Source organism: Neomonachus schauinslandi, chromosome 13 (genome assembly GCF_002201575.2).
Source record: "Neomonachus schauinslandi chromosome 13, ASM220157v2, whole genome shotgun sequence".
NCBI lineage: Eukaryota > Metazoa > Chordata > Mammalia > Carnivora > Phocidae > Neomonachus > Neomonachus schauinslandi.
The window spans coordinates 56,276,645-56,298,183 of NC_058415.1; the positions used below are offsets into that span (position 1 = coordinate 56,276,645).

The 21,539-nt window shown below is 38.6% G+C and overlaps 2 protein-coding genes across 3 annotated transcripts in view; one reads left to right on the forward strand and one right to left on the reverse strand.

The window, feature by feature from the left end:
* The window catches only part of UBE2R2 (ubiquitin conjugating enzyme E2 R2), a 106,708-nt gene that overhangs the window by 19,439 nt on the left and 65,730 nt on the right, over positions 1–21,539 (forward strand). The window lies entirely within an intron of this gene.
* LOC123326511 (transcription factor BTF3-like) lies at positions 16,545–17,393 on the reverse strand. Of its 2 annotated transcripts, XM_044920783.1 has the most exons (2): positions 16,899–17,393; positions 16,795–16,841 (listed from the first exon to the last, which is right to left on the reverse strand). In XM_044920783.1, exons 1-2 carry the CDS (start codon positions 17,281–17,283, stop codon positions 16,795–16,797), a joined length of 432 nt encoding a protein of 143 aa, XP_044776718.1. In that variant the 5' UTR covers positions 17,284–17,393. The 2 variants fall into 2 exon arrangements, with proteins under 2 accessions (XP_044776717.1, XP_044776718.1); XM_044920782.1 differs by having other exon boundaries at positions 16,545–17,393.

Here is a 21,539-nt window from a genome sequence, read left to right on the forward strand (position 1 = left end):
TAAACGACTGAGCCACCCAGGCGTCTCCACTTTTACTTATTTTTTATCTTTCATATATTTTATATATTTTTTAAAGATTCTATTTATTTGAGAGAGAGAACGTGCATGCATGCACACACTAGCAAGAGTGGGGGGAGTGGCAGAGGGCGAAAGACAAGCAGATACCCCACCGAGCAGAGATCCCAATGTGGAACTTGATCCTGGGATTCTGGGATCATGACCTGAGCCAAAGGCAGACGCTCAACGGACTCAGCCACTCAGGCACCCTCCAGGTAGTCTTTATAGAAACCTTGCTATTTGGTATGACCAAGTGTTACAGGCTTATCTTTTACATTCCCTGCTTCAGATTTGTAACCACCTCAACCCTGGTTTTAGTGGAAAATGATACCTGAGAATGTCATCTGGGCATTGGGTATGCTCATTGCTGTGAGTTACCATTTTGCCTAGGACAGAGTTAGGAGTGATGTATGTACATATTTGTATCTGCGCGCGCACACACACACACAGAGTTTTTAAACTTAATCGCTTCTGTATTGTATCCATAACTCCGTTTTCTCCATACCACATATTCCAGTTTTCAAGGATACAGGGGATAATGAATTAAAATGTCCTCATTATTAATTACTCATTTGTTTTATCCCACATTATACTGTAGTCTCAGAATAGCAATACTAATATTACTGTTACCAGTGTGATTACTAAACAGTTGCATAAGTTATTTTGCATATGCTATTTCCCTTCCCTCCTTATATCTGTACTATCTGTATCTTCTAATTATATTGCTATTACATACTACATTTTAACCTCCATTTATTTTTAGTTCTACAAGGAATTACATAGTTCAGTGGAACTACATAGTTCAGAGGTTGACATACTTTTTCTGTAAAAAGCCAGATAGCAGGTATTTTAGGATTTTAGGCGTTGCAGGCCAAAGGGGGGGGGGGAATCAAAGTTATTACATACTTATATAATGAGAGAAAACAAATTTCCACAAAAACCTTATTGACAAAATTCAAAATGTAAATAATTGAGTATAATTTTTTATAATTCAGGTCTAATGAGAAGAGTGGCATTAATTTTGGGGGGTTAGATAATGCTTAATTGGGGTCAGAGTTATTGTTTGTTATCATTAAAATTGTTTGCAGGTGTTCATCTGTTACTGTTGATCGCTAATGAGATTTTCTCTTTGAAATGTCTTCACATAGATTGGTACTGCCAAATACAAACATCAATCTGTGAGCAGAAGATTTTTTTTCATGAGCATATGATTTTAAATGAGATATTAATTATTTGGAAAGCATTTATAAAATTCTGTAAGATTCTCAATATTTGTCTTTTAGCATGTCATTATAGTGCAGATTAATCACTTCTAATTGTGGGTTAGGTGGAAGCTCCTCAGTTACGTAGTTAAATGGATTTTAAAATATGTAATTTTCTGTTTTACTTGGCTTTGTGTTCAAAAAACACTGCTGAAACTGTCCTTTGAGCTCAGAAAATATATCTATTGCAAATTTGTGTGAGAATAGAGACCTTACTTCTTGTTTTAACTTTTGACTGAACAGGAATTGTATGAAGCAGTTCACCATTACATAGGATTCCAATAGCTTTAGCTGTCATCAGATATTTTAGGCTTTACCTGCAGTATGTTTCACATATGAGCAGTATCTTGCTAATTTTAAGTTCACCAAGAAACATCAAGGTTTCAGCAAAAGCTAAATTTCCAAAGCTGTTCATTGTTCTATAGTAGTGGTGAGGCTGATTTTTTTTCCTTTAGAAAATGTTTAAGCTCGTTCCTGGGCTCAAAAAAATGGCAATAAAACGTAATCAATTGCCAAGCCATCAAACTGCTGAGTGGTGGGGCAAGTCAGGATATTCAGCTTCTATTTTGGTATATGGTTAAATCCGTACAAAACCAATAATGGTTAAATCCACAAAAGCAAATGAAATTTATCTTTTGGCACTACGGGTCTATAAGACATAATGGATTCAGATATTTTCCCCAGAGTACCTGAGTAATACAGTGGATAACCATAGGCTTGAAATACCTTAAACATTATACATTTTCACAAGTTTTAAGTTGTCTCACTGAGCCTTTTTCTGTACCATGCATATTTTACCACCATCACTTTTAACGTTTCTTAGATTCCACTTCAGGTTGTACTGAATTAATGTTTTAAATTTGAAAATATTCTTAATTATAGTTGTTTCACATAGACATTCATAGAGGCTAATTCTTCAGTCACTCAAACTCTGTATTGACTGCTCAAATAAACAACTGATCCGTAACTGGCAACATCTGTTGACTCATCTGTAGTCAAGGAAACCCATTAGAAATCATTTACTTTGTTTTTTAATTGACTATTGCTATTGATCCAGTATCCTTAACTTGCTTGAACAACTGTTCTCTTTGAAAGGCTAATAATCTTAGACAGGTTTGTTTTCTTTGGACACATTTCTTTGACTGCTATAATCAAACACTCTTTAATTAACTCACCATCAGTAAATGGCTTTCCTTGCTAGGCTGACAAATGGGCTACTCACACACCTAGTTTGGTCACAGTTTCATTTTTTTATTTTATCAAGAAATTATGATGAGATAATTCAATTTAAAATTTTCTAATTTTTCTGACTGTTGCTTTCCTGTGAGTTGGGAACTACTGTGATGAGTATAATCTGGTAGTGTCTATATATGTTGTACTCTTTTTGCATAGGTATTGTGATTACATAATAAAGACAATGCCTTGCCATCTAATTTGATGACAAAACACTCCTCTGTGCTTTGATGTGTGGCATTTGAAGTTCACTTTCTTGTTTTGACAGGATGGGTTATGCACTCATAAATAAAATGTCACGTACAGCGGTATGTGTGACACTCGGTGCTGCAATTTGTAGAGCACCGTGATGCAGCAGTATGAAGTGATGAGGGCACCACATAGTCTCTGTTGCAGCTAGTTAACTCTGCATTGCAGCGTTAGAACAGCCAAGACCAATCATAAATAAATGAATGTGATAGTGTTCCAATAAAACTTTATTTTATTGATATTGAAATTTAAATTTTATATGTTTTTAGGTATCAGAAATACTCTATATTTAATCATATATTTCCCTTTCCAGTGATTTTTATTTCTTCCTGCAGTATGTATTTTTATCTTAGATGTTTTCCTTCAGCCTAAAGAACTTCCTTTCAATAAATTTTGTAGTGCAAGTTTGCTGGCTACAATTTCTTTCAGCATTTGTTTGCCTGAAAACATCTTTATTTTTTTAAGCTTTTTTTTTTTTTGGCGGGGTATAAAATTCTGGGTTGGCTTATTTTGCTTGGGGGGGGGCTGCTTTCAGTATTCCAAAATGATTTCATTGTTTTTTGTCTTCCTTAATTTCTCTTTTTTTTCTAGCTTTATTGAGATAAAATTGACATAGAACTTGAAATTACATATAAGTTTAGGCTGTACAATGCAATAATTTGATAGGCATATATATTGGAAAATGATTATCACAATAAGGCTAGTTAATATATCCTTCATCTCTCATAATTACCATTTTTATGTTATGGTAGTGAGAACATTTAAGAGCTACTCTCTTAGCAACTTTCAAGTATATGGTACATTGTTGTTAACTATAGTCACCATGCTACACATTTAATCCCCAGAATTTATTCATCTTATAACTAGAAGTTTGTACCCTTTGACCCCGCCCTAAGCCCCGGGCAACCACCAGTCAATCTACTGTTTCTATGACTTTGGCTTTTTTAGATTCCATAAATAAGTGAGATAATACAGTATTTGTATTTCTCTGTCTGACTTAATTTCACTTAACATAATGCCCTCAGTGTTCATCCATGTGTCTCAAACAGCAGGATTTTCTTTTATGGCTGAATAATAATCCCTTGTATATATATTGGCTTCCTTAATTCCTTTTGACAAGTCAGCTCTCAATAATATTACTGGTATTTTAAGGTAATGTCTTTTTTTCTTCTGGCTTCTTTTAAGATTTTCTCTGTCTTTGTTTTCAACATTTTATTATGGTGTGCCTAAATCTGGTTTTCTTTGCATTTATCCTGCTTTTGTTTCACTGAGCTCTTTTTTTTTTTTATTTATTTATTTGAGAGAGAGAGAGAAAATGAGCGGGGGCGGGCGGGCAGAGGGAGAGGGAGAAGCAGGCTCCCCAAGGAAGCTGCATGCGGGCTCAGTCCCAGGACCTGGGGATCATGACCTGAGCCTAAGGCAGACGCTTAATCAACTGAGCCACCGAGGCGCCAATGGTACACTGAGCTTCTTAAATCCGTGTGTAGTTTATCAGTTTTGGAAAATTCTTAGCCATTATTGCTTTTAAATCCTGTTCTCTCTTTCTCATCTCCGTTTCTATGTTAGACCTTTTATAATTATGTCCTACTCATCTCTGTTCATCCTGTCCTTTTTTTTTTTTCCGTTTTCCGTGCTTCAGTTTGAACATTTTCTATTGACCTGAATTTGAGTTCACTAATCCTGTTTGATGCTGTTCCAAATGTGCTGTTAAATATACCCAGTGAGTCCCCAGTTCTAGATATTGTATTTCAGGTTTATACTTTTTAAAACAGATTCAAGTTTTTGTTAAATTTTATTTTAAAAAATTAATTCTGCCCATCTTTTCCTCTGTTTTTTGTTTTTGTTTTTTTAACATACTAATCATTGTCATTTTAAAGCCCTTGTCATCTAACTTGAATATCTGGGTCATCTGTGGATTTGTTTTTGTTTATTATTTATTTATTTATTTTTAAAGATTTTATTTTTTTGACAGAGCGAGACAACAGTGAGAGAGGGAACACAAGCAAGGGGGAGTGGGAGAGGGAGAAGCAGGCTCCCCGCTGAGCAGGGAGCCCGATGTGGGCTCCATTCCAGGACCCTGGGATCGTGACCTGAGCCAAAGGCAAAGGCTTAACGTTAACTGAGCCACCCAGGCGCCCCCTGGCCATGTGTTTTAAGCACTTCTTGTCCTTCATTCCAGCCCTGTGTGACCACCAAAAACCCGATTTCTCTTTCTCTTAGAGTCCTTCTGCCTATGTTCACTCTCATTTTTCAGCCTCTCCCCCAACCCAGTTGGCAAAATGCCCCCCAGAAAAAGAAAATGAATAAAATGGCCATCAATTTCTGGCTCATAAAAGAAGGACTTTCCTCTTTCTGAAATTTTAGTTCAAGTAGTTCTTGTTACTTTTATCAGTTCCCATAGTCTTTCCAAAAATATGATTTTGCAAACCTCCCTCCTCTCCCTGCTGCCTAGCATTATTTCAGAGAGAGCTTTGGTCTGCTGTGACCTACTGTCTCCTACTTGGAAGCAGAATTGTCTTCTACTTAATATCTGAGTGACCAAAAAACTGATGAAGTTCTGAATGCATGGATGGCAGGCAACTTTTAACATCTTTATATGGTATCTGGCTGGCCTTTTCCTTTTTTTTTTTTTTTTAACATTTTTTTAATTTATTCATTTGAGACAGAGGGATACAGAGCATGAGCAGGGGGAGGTGCAGAGGGAGAGGAAGAAGCAGGCTCCCCACTGAGCAAGGAGCCCGATGTGGGATTCGATCCCAGGACCCCAGGATCATGACCTGAGCTGAAGGCAGAGGCTTAACCATTTGAGCCACACAGGTGCCTCTAGCTGGCCTTTTCCTAATGGAACCTTTTAATGTCACTATCTTTAGGCCTTTCTTTTGGACCTGTAAGTTTCCCTAGTGGAGACTTGTAGTTTTCTCTCTGGAGAGTAAGGGACTAACTGCCAGGATTTTGTGAGCCACCTGGAAGAGACGACTAAGGTTGTCAACTTTTAGCATATTATCTTTTCCTTAATTCCCGTTTACCTATTTGCAGCATGGAGTTAATGCCCAACACTGAGCCTCATGTTGCCCAACTCAAAGACTTTTACCTTCTCCAGAGAATAAAGGTGTCCATCTTCTGGAATGGGCACCCAGCTGCATAAGTCAAGGAGAGGGAATCTGGGAAGCTAACTGCTTTGTAAAGAAATCTTCAGGCAATCTTCCTCCTCTAAGCTCTCTCCTGCTCCCACTTCCAGAGCTACTTGATGCTTCCAGTTCTCGAGATTTTGGGGGGATTGTATGTGTAATGTTGGTTCTCTGCTTTTCCACTACCAGTTTAAGACAGCTTTCTCTGGTCAGTTGGAATAATTTGTTTCTTTTCCATCTGCTTTCTACTGTCCAGAATTTAATTGCTTTGTCTCTTTGCCCATTGTCTTTGTCCTTGTGGGTGTATGTTTTAAACAAAAAATCCTATATTTTAACTTTTCGTGGGTTTGAGGGTGAGCAAAAATAGGAGCTGTGATTGTTCAAACAGTCTATAACACTAAGAAAAGATATCATGGTACAAAATTTGTAAGGTATTAAAGGCTACTTATAGCAAAGAATTAGTCTGAATAATCTATTTTTTTCTACTGGTTTGAAGTGCTACCTTTACCATAATCCAAATTCCCCTGTTGACTTGGGTCTATTTCTGTGGTTTGTTCCATTAATCTCTACCTAGTTTTACTTATTTTGGCTTAGAATATATTTTTAATGTCTATTAGAGTTATTTCCTGCTCATTATTTTTGTTTTTCCTGAGAAACCTCACGGCTATTTTTCGTTATTTTTTGTGTGTGAACCTTTGAATCAAATTGCCTGGGTCCCCCCAAAATCTTCTTAGTGTTTTTTTTCTGGGGGGGGGTCATTGCATTATATATATATATTTTAAGATTTCTTTATTCATAAAAAAAAGGATTTCTTTATTCATTTGAGAGAGGGAGCATGTGCGCATGCCCGAGCACCAAGAGGGGGAGGAGGGGCAAAGGGAGAAGCAGACTCCCTGCTGAGCAGGGAGCCTGACGGGCTCGATCCCAGAACCCTGAAATCATGACCTGAGCCGAAGGTAGACGTTTAACCTACGGAGCAACCTAGGCGCCCCTGAATTACTTTTATAAGTTAATTTGGTGAGTTGACATCTTGACAATATTAAAATCTTTCCATGACCTTTCATTTATTCAGAACTACTTCTGTGTCTCTTTAGACCTCTTGTTTATTTAGGGTTTTTTTATTTTTTATTTTTTAGACTTTTCTTAGAGCAATTTAAGGTTCATAGCAACATTGAGAGGAAGGTACAGATTATTTCCCATATACTACTGACCCCACACATTGCATAGCTTTCCTGTTATCAGCTTCTCCCACCAGAGTGGTACATGGGTTACAATTGATGAGCCTACACTGACACTACACAGTCACCCACAGTCCCATAGTTCACATTCAGGTTCACTCTTAGCATTGCACATTCACAAATGTTTAATGACTTTACCCATCCTTATAGTATCATGTAGAGTATTTTCACTGCCCCGAAAATCCTCTGTGCTCTTGTTCATCTCTCCCACTTCCCAACCACTGGCAACCGTTGATCTTTTTTTCTATCTCTGTAGTTTTGTCTTTTTCAGAATGACATATAGTTGGAGTAGTTTGGTATGTAGCCTTTTCAGATTGGCTTTTACTTAGTAATGTGCATTTAGTATTCTCCATGTCTTTTAGTGGCTTGATAGCTCATTTCTTATTAGCGTTCAATAATACTACATTGTCTGGGTATACCATAGTTTGCTTCTGTTTACCTGTTGAAGGACATCTTGGTTGCTTCCAAGTTTTGGCGGTTATTAATAAGGCTGCTATAAACATTTATGCACAGGTTTTTGTGTGGACATCAGTTTTCAACTGATTTGGACTTTTTTAATTTTTTATTTCTTTTAAAAGATTTTATTTATTTATTTGACAGAGCACAAGCAGGGGGATTGGCAGGCAGAGAGAGAGAGAGAAGCAGGCTCCCCACAGAGCAGGGGGAGCCCGATGTTGGACTCGATCCCAAGACCCTGAGATCATGACCTGAGCCCAAGGCAGTTGCCCAACTGGGCCACCCAGGCGGCCTCAACTGATTAGGATTTTAAATAACAAGGAGCATGATTGCTGGATTGTATGAGTATATTTAATTTTGTAAGAGACTGCCCAACTAACTTTCACAGTGGCTATACTATTTTACATTCCCACCAGCAGTGAATAAGAGTTCTAGTTGTTCCACATCCTCGTCAGCATTTGGTTTTGTCATTTGGTTTTGTTTTGGATCTTAACCATTCTAATAGGTGTGTAGGGGAATCACATTGTTTTACCTATTTTATTTTATTTTTTTAAGTATTTATTTATTAGAGAGACAGCGAGAGAGGGAACACAAGCAGGGGGAGTGGGAGAGGGAGAAGCAGGCTCCCCGCCGAGGAGAGAGCCCGAAAGGGGCTCAATCCCAGGACCCTGGGATCATGACCTGAGCCGAAGGCAGCCGCTTAGCAGCCGCTTAACCAACTGAGCCACCCAGGTGCCTGGGAATCCCATTGCTTTAATTTGCAATTCTAACGGTGTGTAATGTTGAGAAATCTTTTCGTATGTTTATTTGCTGTCTGTATATCTTCTTTAGAGGTTGTGTTCAGATCTTTTGCCTGTTTTTAAATTATGTTGTCTATTTTCTTATTGTTGAGTTTTAAGAGTTCTTTGTATATTTTGGATAAGTCTTTTAGCACATGTGTCTTATACCAATATTTTCTCCTAGTATGTGGTTTGTCTTTTCATTCTTTTATCAGTGTCATCCACAGAACTCTTTTTAATTTTAATGAAGTCCACAACTTATCAGTTCTTTCTTCCATGCTTTGTCTAAAAAGTTATCACTAAATCTAAAGATCATCTAGATTTTTTCCTGTTTTCTAGGAATTTTACAGTTTCATGTTTTACATTAGATCTTTGGTCCATTTTCAGTTAATTTTTGTGAAGGGTGTAATGTCTCTGTCTAGATACGTTTTTTCACACAAATGGTATCATACTCAACTTGCAGCACTGCTTTTTTCACTTAATATGTACTTTCCTTGTCATCAAAGAGTATCCTCATCCTTTTTCTTCAGTTATTAATCTTACATTCAATTTTATTGTAATCTTTATTGTTGCTATTTCAAATAGGGTATTTTCTTCTGTTTTCTAAGATATTTCGATGTGGGAGCACTTTTGGATTTATTGTGTTAATTTGCACCAGCACCAACTGAATTATTACCGTTTGTAATAATTTTCTAGTCTGTTCTTTTTAGATTTCCATGTAAAGCAGATAATTTGAAAATCATGATAGTTTCAGTTCTTGTAATTTTTATACTTTTCCTTTCTCTTATTTATGCTTATTTCTTTCTCTTATCCTCTTACTTTTATTTCTCTTATATTGGCTGCTATATGCAGAATGATGTTAAATAACCATAATGATGAAGAATATCCCTGTCTTTTTTCTGACCTTACTGAGAATGCTTATGGCACTTAACTAAACATCATGTTGGGTTTGGGTTAGCTATAATATGCCTTACCATGTTATAGAAATATCTGGCCCTTTTTTTTATATACTCAAGAATGGATGTTGAATTCTGTTGCTTGCTTTTTCAGCATCTTATGGAGATAATCATATGATTTTTCACTCTATTCATCATTAAGCCTGCTAAATATTGTGACCTGGGAGTGTATGTGTCTTATTTAGAGCCAGGTAAGGAAGGTGAAGAAGGGTCTAGGTTTGCCCAGTGGTTGAAGTATGACTGCCTGGAACTGAGCCAGCCTCTCACATGTAGAAGAACAGTCCATTCTAATGGGTCAGGCAATTTTCAGGCTAAGGAGTCTTAATCTAAAATGAAAAAATTGTCAGGGTGCCTGGGTGACTCAGTAGGTTAAGCTCCTGCCTTTGGCTCAGGTCTTGATCCCAGGGTCCTGGGATTGAGCCTCACATCCGACTCCCGGCTCAGCGGGAAGCCTGCTTGTCTCTCTCCCACTCCCCCTGCTTGTGTTCCCTCTCTCGCTGTGTCTCTCTCTGTCAAATAAATAAAATCTAAAAATAAAAAATAAAAAAGAATTAAATGAATTAACATACGTAAAGAATTTAGAACAGTGCCTGGCACATAGTAAGCACTCAGTAAAAGCTGCTACTACTGTATTTTTTTTTCTTACCCCCTCCCTCACTGTATTTCTTTTTTTTTTTTTTAACATTTTATTTATTCATTTATTTGAGAGAGTGAGAGAGAGAGAGAGAGAGAGAGCACATGAGAAGGGGGAAGGTCAGAGGGAGAAGCAGACCCCCTGCCGAGCAGGGAGCCCGATGCGGAACTCGATCCCGGGACTCCAGGATCATGACCTGAGCCGAAGGCAGTCGCCCAACCAACTGAGCCACCCAGGCGCCCCCCTCACTGTATTTCTTATAGCAACCCCATGACGTTTTACTGGACCAGTTCTATGTATGTGGGGAAACTAAGACTCACAGAGTGTTTGGTAGTCCAAGGTTATGCAGATTAGTCTGCATTTCTGATTTTGTAGCTTATTAAGTCTATTTGCCTTGATTGTATTTTGCCCTGCCTCCCAAAGCAGGATAGTTGGATGTTCAGACAAGATGGTTTGTCAGGAAGTTGTCTGGTGAGAGGACCAGATAGACCCCTGCTACTGGAGTTTGGAAGAGTACAACCTTCAGGAAGACATTGGGCACAGCAAGCAGAAATGAAATATACTTCTAGAACAAGAGCTTCAGAATTAGAGGGATGCCTGGGTGGCTCAGTCGATTAAGCGTCTGCCTTCGGCTCCGGTCATGATCTCAGGGTCCTGGGATCGAGTCCTGCATTGAACTCCCAGCTCAGTGGGGATCCTGCTTCTCCCTCTGCCTTCTGCTCCCCCTGCTTGTGCTCTCTCTCTGACAAATAAATAAAATCTTAAAAAAAAAAAAAAAAGAACTTCAGAATTAGAGTTGGGGCACATGTTGGTATTTGGGCTGGAGGAAAGAGGTTGAAGTCCGGTAATTAGACCATTCAGGATTCAATGGAGCCTGAGGATGGAGGGCTTATACATAGTAATCAAGTTAGAATTGTTCCTCGGACTTAGTGATGTATTGATTGTGTGGGTGTTGAAAGTAGCAATAGCTGCAAGGACAATTACATCAGAAACTGGTAACGAGGTTGGCATTAGTCTCAGTCACTTGTATTTACTCTTCATCTCATGATACTAGACCAGCTGTGCCCTGATAGTAGCTGGCGTCATGAGCTACTGAACTCATGGTTTAGATGCCCTTTGCAATAACAAGTTTCTTCTCTGTCTTGATGGCTGATGACGTAACTGACCTGCCTGTCTGGATTCCTGACTTCTGGCTTACTGTTCACCTCTTAAACTTTGCCTGCCCTTCCAAATCCTGCTAATCCAGATTCCTTACTGCCTTCACATTACTGATTTGACACTTGCTTCTTTCCTTTTAATTAAATTTAATTTTCATTTATAAAAATAATATATATATAGTTTTGTATATATCCCTACTCCCAGAAGCAACCTCTTTCAGCTGTTTTAGACATGGAGAATGAGTGAGTCTTTGGTTACCTCTCATGGTCACTTCCAGCATAAAGCCACACCTGAGGTGAGTCCTATCCCCAGACTTAGTGACATATTGCCAGTATTTATTTAAATCAGTTTTTTTTGTTACTGTTCCTAGTGTTGAGTTAACAGTCATACTTCTCAATTCATGTCTCTTTATCAGTATTTTGCCCATATCAGACCGTTTCTTATTTGTTTGGTGGTGGTTGGTAGGTAGGTATGTATGTATCCATTTCTTTTTATTCCCATTCCCATCCCATTCTCTTTCCTTCCTTTCTCCTAGGCACCCATTCTAATATGTTTTTGAATATTCTTTGATAGGCACTCTTTTTTTTTTGAGTAGGCCCCTCGCCCAGCATGGAACCCAATGTGGGGCTCGATCTCACTACCCTGAGATCATGACTGGAGCGGAGACCAAGAGTCGGACAGTTAACCACCTGAGCTACCCAGGCACTCCTGATAGGCACTCTTTTTTAAGATTTTACTTATTTATTTGACAGAGAGAGCACAAGCAGGGGGAGCGGCAGGCAGAGGGAGAAGGAGAAGCAGGTTCCCCGCAGAGCAGGGAGTCCGATGCAGGGCTCAATCCCAGGACCCTGGGTATGACCTGAACCGAAGGCAGATGCTTATTAACCAACTGAGCCACCGAGGTGCCTCCTTAAGAATCATTGTTTAAAGATTTTTTGTTGTTGTTGTTTGTTTATTTGAGGTAGAGAGCACGAGCAGGGGGAGGGGCAGAGGGAGAGGGAGAAGCAGACTCCCTGCTCAGCGGGAAGCCTGCTTCTCCCTCTCCCACTCCCCCTGCTTGTGTTCCCTCTCTCGCTGTCTCTCTCTCTGTTGAAAAATAAATAAAATCTTTAAAAAAAAAAAAAAAAGAAAACAGGCAAAATAGGGGCGCCTGCTTCACCCTCTCCCACTCCCCCTGCTTGTGTTCCTGCTCTATCTCTCTCTTTGTCAAATAACTAGATAAAATCTTTTTTTAAAAAAACTGTTCTTTAGGGCGCCTGGGTGGCTCAGTTGGTTAAGCGACTGCCTTCAGCTCAGGTCATGATCCTGGAGTCCCAGGATCGAGTCCCGCATCGGGCTCCCTGCTCGGCAGGGAGTCTGCTTCTCCCTCTGACCCTCACCCCTCTCATGCTCTCTCTATCTCATTCTCTCTCAAATGAATAAATAAAATCTTAAAAAAAAAAACAAAACTGTTCTTTGTAGTAGAGGAACCCAGTTCAGAATCATGTTGCTTTGTTTTTAGTTGTCCTCTCTCTCTATAATCTCTTTCAGACTCTAATCATTCCTTATGTTTTTCCAGACTTTAATGCCCTTGATGGATTTGATGGTTACAGGGCACTTATTTTGTAGAATATCCCTCAGTTTGAGTTAGTAATGTTTCCTCATGTTTGTTTCAGGTGGCACATGATTTTGATTTGTCTCATTATTGATGATGTCCACTTTGGTTACTTAGAAGATATTTGCCAGGTTTCTATAAAGTTACTCTTCTCCTTTGTAGTTAGTATTTTGTGGGAAACTATTCTGAAGCTATATAAACATTCAGTTCCTACTCATTTTTTTTTTTTTTTTAAGATTTTATTTATTTGACAGAGACACAGCGAGAGAGGGAACACAAGCAGGAGGAGTGGGAGAGGGAGAAGCAGGCTTCCTGCTGAGCAGGAAGCCTGATGTGGGACTCGATCCCAGGATCCTGGGATCATGACCTGAGCCGAAGGCAGCTGCTTAACGACTGAGCCACCAGGCGCCCCTCAGTTTTCAATTTATAAATAAATTTGTTTGTATGGATTCATAGTTTATTATTTTATTCAGTGGGTAATGATGGTACACATTCAGATATAAAACTATGCATGTGTATTACATTGGCATAAGTGATATAGTTTAATTTTATTTTAATATATAATAGTATATTAAAGTGTTAAAATGTGATCTAGATCTAAATCGTATTTCAGAATGTTCAGTATGATTATCTGGTTGGTGGTAAGTAAAACTCCATCATAAGGAGATAGGTGGAATTCAAAAAATTTAATCACACAAAATACAAGTTTAGTGTTATTTCTCGCTGGCCTGAAGTTACAGGAATCCAGCTGCTTGATCCAATTCTGATGGGGTCCTGGCTGCAGTTTGGTGCCACTTGGTGGCATTTGTCCACTTCAGTATAATATAAATGGGGACAAATCTGGCTGGTTAGGACTTCTATGCATTGGTAGCAATTCTAGGTGTGGTTAGTTGATGCCAGGTTCTTTGACACAATCCTGGGAAATTGGGCCAGGTGAATACTGGGAATGAGAAGACCAGTTCTCTACCTCTTTGCTTTCTAAGATGGGTGGCCTACTTTTCTCTTCCTGCCTCTGTCCAGGATAGGGGTAAATGGTAGGTGGATATGTTTACTGTACTAGTGGTGATTTTTCTGTTTTTAAAATCTGTGCTTTTTCTCCAAATCCATGTACATGAAATGTTAATAAAGTCTTAATGAAAATTAAGATTGTTAAAAAGACAAAGATGGAAGGCTCAGCTGTCTCAGGAATAAGGGAAACCATACTAAGTAGGTGATTTATGTAGGAACCGTTTTCCAGCACTTCAAAGAATCAAGCAGGGGTGCCTGGGTGGCTCAGTTGGTTAAGCGACTGCCTTCAGCTCAGGTTATGATCCCAGAGTCCTGGGATCGAGTCCCACTTCGGGCTCCCGGCTCAGTGGGGAGCCTGCTTCTCCCTCTGACCCTCTCCCCTCTCATGCTGTTTCTCTCTCTCTCTCTCAAATAAATAAATAAATAAATAAATAAATTTTTTTTTTTTAAAGATTTATTTATTTGACACAGAGACAGCTAGAGAGGGAACACAAGCAGGGGGAGTGGGAGAGGGAGAAGCAGGCTCCTGGCCGAGCAAGGAGCCCAATGCAGGCCTCGATCCCAGGACCCTGGGATCATGACCTGAGCCAAACGCAGACGTTTAACGACTGAGCCACCCAGGCGCCCCATAAATAAAATCTTAAAAAAAAAAAAATTAAAAGAAAAAAAAATTTCAAACAGTATTTAAAGCCTGCTATCAGGACTTGTTCTGGGTATGTAAAAGGATCTTTCTTCCAAAGCAAGTCTTGTCTTTAATTTTTCTATTTTAATTCTATTATGTATTATCACTGTTTCTGGGTTATTTTCAGATTTCTGCTGATTCCTTTATCCACCCACTAACATTTTCTTCTTGGATCTTAGGTGCAGAGGGTTAAGTTAATCATAATCCTCAGTTTATAGCCCGTTGTTGTCATTGGTTTGTACAAACTACTGCTTGTGTTACTTCCTTCTTTTTATCCTCATGCTGTACTTTCATGTCTCTCCTCCTGTCATAGGCAGCCATTCTCATGTGTACTTTTTTTATTTGTATTTATTCCTACAAAATGTGTTTTACTGTGTGTACGTGTATTTTACTTTATGTAATTTAAGTATTCATATTTTATTTTCTCCGAAGCAGTATATATATATTTTTAAGATTTTATTTATTCATTTGAGACACAGAGATAGAGATAGAGAGAGCATGAGCAGGGAGAGAGAGGAAGAAGGAGAAGAAGGCTCTCCGCTGAGCCAGGAGCCGGATGTGGGGCTCTTATTCTTCCCTTCTCCCTCCCATCAGGGTTGTCTGAGTCGTTTCTTCCAGTGAAACTTTAGAATAAATTTGTTGAATTAAAAACAATTGGAACACTTATTGGGATTGTATATTGAATTTATAGATCAGTTTGAGGGAGAATTGACAAGGAATATTTCCCTTTTTCTTTTATTAGGGTTTTAAAGATTTTTTTAAGATTTTTATTTATTTGAGAGAGAGGGAGAGCAAAGAGTGAGAGGGAGATGCAGACTCCCTGCTGAGCAGAGAGAGTCCAACGTGGGACTTAATCCCAGCAACCTGAGATCATGACCTGAGCCGAAGGCATACACTTAACTGAGCCACCCAGGCACCCAGGGTTTTAAAGATCTTTTAGTAGAATTAAGTTAACCAAGAATACGTAATTCTTAGCTACTTTATAATAAATTTATAAAACTTGTAAAACTGATACTCTGTACTCATTAAATAATAATTGCCCATTCTCTTCTCCCCTCAAACCCTGCAAATACCATCATACTTTCTGTCTTTATGATTTTTAACTATTCTAATTACCTCATATAAGTGGAATCATACAGTATTTGCCTTTTTGTGACAGGCTTATTTAAGATTTTTTTTTTTTTTGACAGAGAGAGACACAGCGAGAGAGGAAACACAAGCAGGGGGAGTGGGAGAGGGAGAAGCAGGCTCGCCACCGAGCAGGGAGCCCGATGCGGGACTCAATCCCAGGACCCTGGGATCATGACCTGAGCCGAAGGCAGACGCTTAATGACTGAAGCACCCAGGCGCCCCATGTGACAGGCTTATTTAACTTAGCAAAATGTCCTCACATTTCCACGTGGTAGCATATAGCAGAATTTTTTTCCTTTTTAAAAAAAATTTTTAAAGATTTTATTTATTTATTTGACAGAGACACAGCGAGAGACGGAACACAAGCAGGGGGAGTGGGAGAGGGAGAAGCAGGCTTCCCACAGAGCAGGGAGCCCAATGTGGGGCTCAATCCCAGGACCCTGGAACCATGACCTGAGCCGAAGGCAGACGCTTAACGGCTGAGCCACCCAGGCGCCCCAGAATTTTTTTCTTTTTAAAGGCTTAATATTTCATTGTATCTGTATGCCATTTTGCTTATCTATTCATGTGTTGATGGACAGATAGGTTTCTTCCACATTTTAGCTATTGTGACTAATTCTGCTATGAACATGGGTGTACAGATACTTATTTGAGACCCTGCTTTCATTTCTTTTGAGTATATATCTAGAGGTGGAATTCCTGGATCACATGGTAATTCTATTTTTATTTTTTTGAGGAACCACCACACTGTTTTATATAGTGGCTGTCTCATTGTAAGTGGTATTTCGTTATAGTTTTGATTTGCATTTCAGTGATTAGTGATGTTGAGCATCTTTTAATTTGCTTGTTCATAATTCATACATTCTCTTCAGGGAAATATCTGTTAAAGTTCTTTGTCCATTTTTAATCAGGTTGTTTTTTTGTTGAGGTTTTTATTTTTTTTATTTTTATTTTTATTTATTTATTTATTTTTTCCTAGGCAAAGAACTTTATTAACCTTGTTTCAAACTTTATTCCCAGGCTTCTTCAGCTTAACTAGCTGCAAAGAATGAATTGTGTATAAGCCAAAACTGAAAAGAGCTGCAGTGTCCAAGGGGCTTGGGCTTAAAAATATTAGAGATCTACATTTTATCAGATCCACGAACAAAATTTTAAAAAGCAGTCATAATATAAAATAGCAGCTCCCAGTAACTTCTTCAAGTTTTATGTTCTTCAGAAGTTGACTCAATTCAGTTTGCTTCATTCTTGGAAGCTTCATCACAATTCTCCACAAGATCTGGAACTTCATCATCATCATCCTCTCCGGTAGCAAGTGGTGCTTTTCCATCCACAGATTGTTTGGGCAGAGCTTCAGCCAGTCTTCTTAAACTAGTCAGACTGTCTGCACCAAGTTGGTTTAAGATACTGGGTAGCATTTCTGTCAGCTGCTTTGTCTCAGCATGGCCTGTAATGGTGAAAGTGTTCGCTGCCAGTGATGCCTGAACTTTGGGGTTGTTAAAGTGGATCACTGTTCCTTGGTTTGTGAACATATTCACTTCTTCAATACCAGAGATATTGTTTACCCCTAACTTCTTTAAGGAGAACTGAAGTTTTTTATCATCTGCTGTAGCCGTTCTATGAACCACCTTCTTCTTTCGGCGAGCAGTTCCTTTCCCACCAGTGCGCACTTGTGCTTGCAGTTTGGCGAGTTTCTCCTGGTTCATGATAGTTTCTTTCATCTTGTTGGAGCGGAAATGGGACCGCGCGGGGGAATAGGGTTGGCGCTCAGGGGGTCTCGGGCGGACCAGCTGAGATTAGGAGCACACACGCGGGGACGCAAGATGGCAGCTAGAGGTATTTTTTTTTTTTTAAGATTTTATTTATTTGCGAGAGAGAGAATGAGAGACAGAGAGCATGAGAGGGAGGAGGGTCAGAGGGAGAAGCAGACTCCCTGCTGAGCAGGGAGCCCGATGCGGGACTCGATCCCGGGACTCCGGGATCATGACCTGAGCCGAAGGCAGTCGCCTAACCAACTGAGCCACCCAGGCGCCCCTTATTGTTGAGTTTTAAGTGTACTCTATTCTGTATATATCAGATATATGATTTGCAAATACTGTTTCTCTCTCTCTTTTTTTTAAAGTTTATTTATCTCTGCACCAATGTGGGATTCAAACTCATGACCCTGAGATCAAGAGTCACATGCTGTCTACCAGCTGAGCCAGGCAGGCACCCCTATTTTCTCTCTCTTCTTATATTTTTATTTATTTATTTATTTTTTAAGATTTTATTTATTTATTTGAGCGAATGCGAGAGAGAGAGCATGAGAATGGGGAAAGTTAGAGGGAGAAGTGGACTCCCCGCCGAGCAGGGAGCCCGATGTGGGACTCGATCTGGGACTCCAGGATCATGACCTGAGCCGAAGGCAGTCATCCAATCAGCTGAGCCACCCAGGCACCCTTTACATCTTTATTTTGGAAAACTTACTAGAACTAGGATTTTTTTCCCCCTGAATAGCCAAAGATAAAATTTTACATACGATTTTGTTTGCATAGATTTGAGGCCTTATTTAAGTTTGTTTATTTTCTTTTCCAGAATGATTTTGAATTCAGTAAAATACAATTGGTTATTTAATGTAGGTTTAGTATCTGACATACAATTTTTGTGGGTGTCTAAGCTATTTTGTTTCAATATAATTACGTTTTAGGAACACACATTTTCCAAGTAATTTAGCAGAAGGAAATTCTCTTGATTGGACGTGACGCTTTCTTGACAGGCCAAATATTGATACATAAGCCTCTTCTTCTAGTGACATCTTAGCCTTTGGTGTAAGTTTATACTATTTTATTATTTTCCCTTCTGATTCCTAATGGCTTCCTCCTAACATTTTCTTTCCTTCCTTCCTTCCTTCCTTCTCCCTCCCTGCTTTCCTTCCCTCCTCCCTCCCCCACCTCACTCCCTTCCTTCCTTCCTTTTCCTTTTTCTGTCATTAATTAGGTCACAAACTACCTTTTTGAGAGCATGAGGATGCCACATCTTGTCATGGTGGCATGGCATAATATTCCATAGCATTGTGACCTACCACTCTTAAGTAAGCAAAAACATTACTGCCAATACCTTTTCTAAATGAGTGTTCTGTATTTCACATTTGTTCATTCTTGAATTCATGTGTGTTTGAAATCAGAGTTTTCACAGATCCTTGGTTGTATAACATCAAATTTCCATTTTTGACTTGTTTGGCATGTCTGACACATACTTTTTTTTTTTCTTTTCGGGGGTGGTGTAAAAAAGAATATGAGTTGACGCCTCCTGTGTGTGTGTGTGTGTGTGTGTGTGTGAAGTTTTTAACAAGCTATTCTTCAGCAGTAGTTAATGCAAGAAAAGATCTGACTTAGTTCTCTGCAGTTTATTTTTAAAGATTTATTTATGTGGAGCCCGATGTGGGGCTCAATCTCACAGCCCATGAGATCATGACCCGACGTGAAACCAAGAGTTGGACCTTTAAATGACTGAGCCACGCAGGTGCCCCAGTGCTCTGCAGTTTTAATGAGGATCTACTCTCTTTCTGAGAAACCTTTTATTTTTAAAAAAGATGACAAATATTTATGCTAAGCCTTAATATTATTTGATGATAAAATATGGATTAGTGAAGAAAGGAGTTTTAAGTCTTTTCAATCTATTGTTTCCTCTTCAAATGACTGTCACTATCATTTACTGATCTGTTTTCATCTTTGGTAATAAAACTTTATTACTTGTCATTTAATACAATAAACAGAGCCAAGAGTTAGAGATTTGTTCCTTTTTCTCCTTTGCCATTGCCACTGTCAAAATCTAGACTTTTTCCCTTCATATCTGCTGAGTTAATTTTACCCCTTCTGCTCTCATGCTTACCTCTTACTGAAAACTTCCCTTATTATGTCTGTCTCCTGCTCAAGAACATACAGCGTCTTTACCTGGTGTTTAGTTAGGCAGGAGTAGAAGATAGAATATAGACAGAGTGCTATTAAATTCCTTTTCTTGCTTTGATAAATTTGATGCTTGTCATACATTTCTCTCTGCTTGGCTGAATTATATGTTGTGTACCCTCATTTTTCACTGGTAATGCATCTTTAACAATATTAAGCCTTCCAACCCACAAACACAGGTTATCTTTCCATTTGCTTGCGTTATCTTTAATTTCTTTCAACAACATTTTGTTGTTTTCAGCGTACAAGTCTTTCATCTCCTTGGTTAAGTCTGTTCCTAAGTATTCTTTTGATGCTATTGTAAATGAGATTATTTTCTTAATTTCCTTTTTTGGATTCATTGTTATTGTATAGAAATGCACCCTTTTTTTTGGCAACTGATTTTTTTTGGATGTTGATTTGGTATCCTGAAACATTACTGAATTCTTTTATTCTAAGAGTTAGTGTTTTTTACTTATAAGATCATATTATCAGCAAACAGAATTTTACTTTTTTTCCAGCTTGATTTTTTTTTTGATTTTGTTTTATTTTTTTTTTTTTTTTTTTTTGAAGAATTTATTTATTTGATAGCAAGCACAAGAAGGCAGAGTGGCAGGGAGAGGGAGAAGCGGGCTTCCTGCTGAGCAGGGAGCCCAATGGTGGGGCTTGATGCCAGGACCCTGGGATCATGACCTGAGCCAAAGGCAGACGCTTAACCAACTGAGCCACCCAGGCACCCTAGAATCTTCTTCTTTTTCTTTAAAGATAATTTATTTTAGAGAGAGAGCAGGGCGGGGTGGGGGAGGGGCAGAGGGAGAAGGAGAAAGAGAAACTCTAGCCCAACCAGGGCTCCATCTCATGACCCTGAAAACATGAGCTGAGCCGAAACCAAGAGTCAGACACTTAATCAACTGCACCACCCAGGCACCTCTTCTTCTAGAATCTTGATAGTTTTAGTTTTGCACTTAGGTCTAGGATCCATCTGTAAATAGTGTGAGACAAGGATCAAGGTTAATTTTCTATGTGAATATCCAGTTTCTCCAGTACCATTTATTGAAAAGACTGTCCTTTTCCCCACTGAATTGCACTGTTGCTTTGTTGTAAAGTAGGTGATCTTATATATGTTTCTGGAGACTCTCTTCTGTTCCATTTGTGTGTCTAGCCTTGTACCAGTAACGATCTTGATAACTATAGCATATGGTAAGTCCTGAAATCTAGTTGTATATGTCCAGTTTTATTCTTCTCAGACTGGTTTTGGCTGTTTTATATCCTTTGTTTTTCCACTTAAATCTTAGTATCAGCGTGTGAATTTCTACAGGAAAACCTACTGGGATTTTAATGGGAATTGCATTCAATCTGTACATCAATTTGGGGACAACGAATACTAAGACTGCGTCTTTCAGACAATGAATGTGTTATATCTCGCTACTTATTTAGGTCTTTTTCATTTTTTTCATCAGTGTTTTATCGTTTTCTATGTACAGATAACACACATCTTCCTGTAGATTTATTCCTAGGTAATGTTTTTCCAGTTTTATTGAGCTATAATTGACATATAATATTATATTAGTTTAGGGCATACAGCTTGGTTAGATACATGTATATATTGCAGAATGATTATCAAATAAGTTTAGTTATCTATCACCTCACATAGTTACAGAAATCAGTTTCTTAAAAGAACTTCTAAGATCTGCTCTCTTAACTTTCAAATGTATACTATAGTTTTGTCAACTATAGTCACCATGCTGTACCTTACATTCCTGAAAATTTGTTCCTTTTGACTACCTTCACCATTCCCCCCCATCCATACCTTCACACCCCTGTTTCTTGGTAGATTGCCAACTACCAATCTGTTTTCTGTATGGTTTTTGTTTTGTTTTGTTTTGTTTGGAGATTCCTTATTTAAGTGAGATCATGTAGTATTTGTCTTTCTCTTCCTGACTTGTTTCACTTAGTACAGTGCCCTCGAGGTCCATCCATGTTTTCACAAATGACAGGATTTCCTTTTTAAAGGTTGATTATGTTCTTTTTTTTTTTTTTTTTTTTAAGATTTT

Coding starts and splice junctions, on each gene's coding strand:
- LOC123326511 (XM_044920782.1), bottom strand. CDS start 17,283: ATGAAAGAAACTATCATGAACCAGGAGAAACTCGCCAAACTGCAAGCA.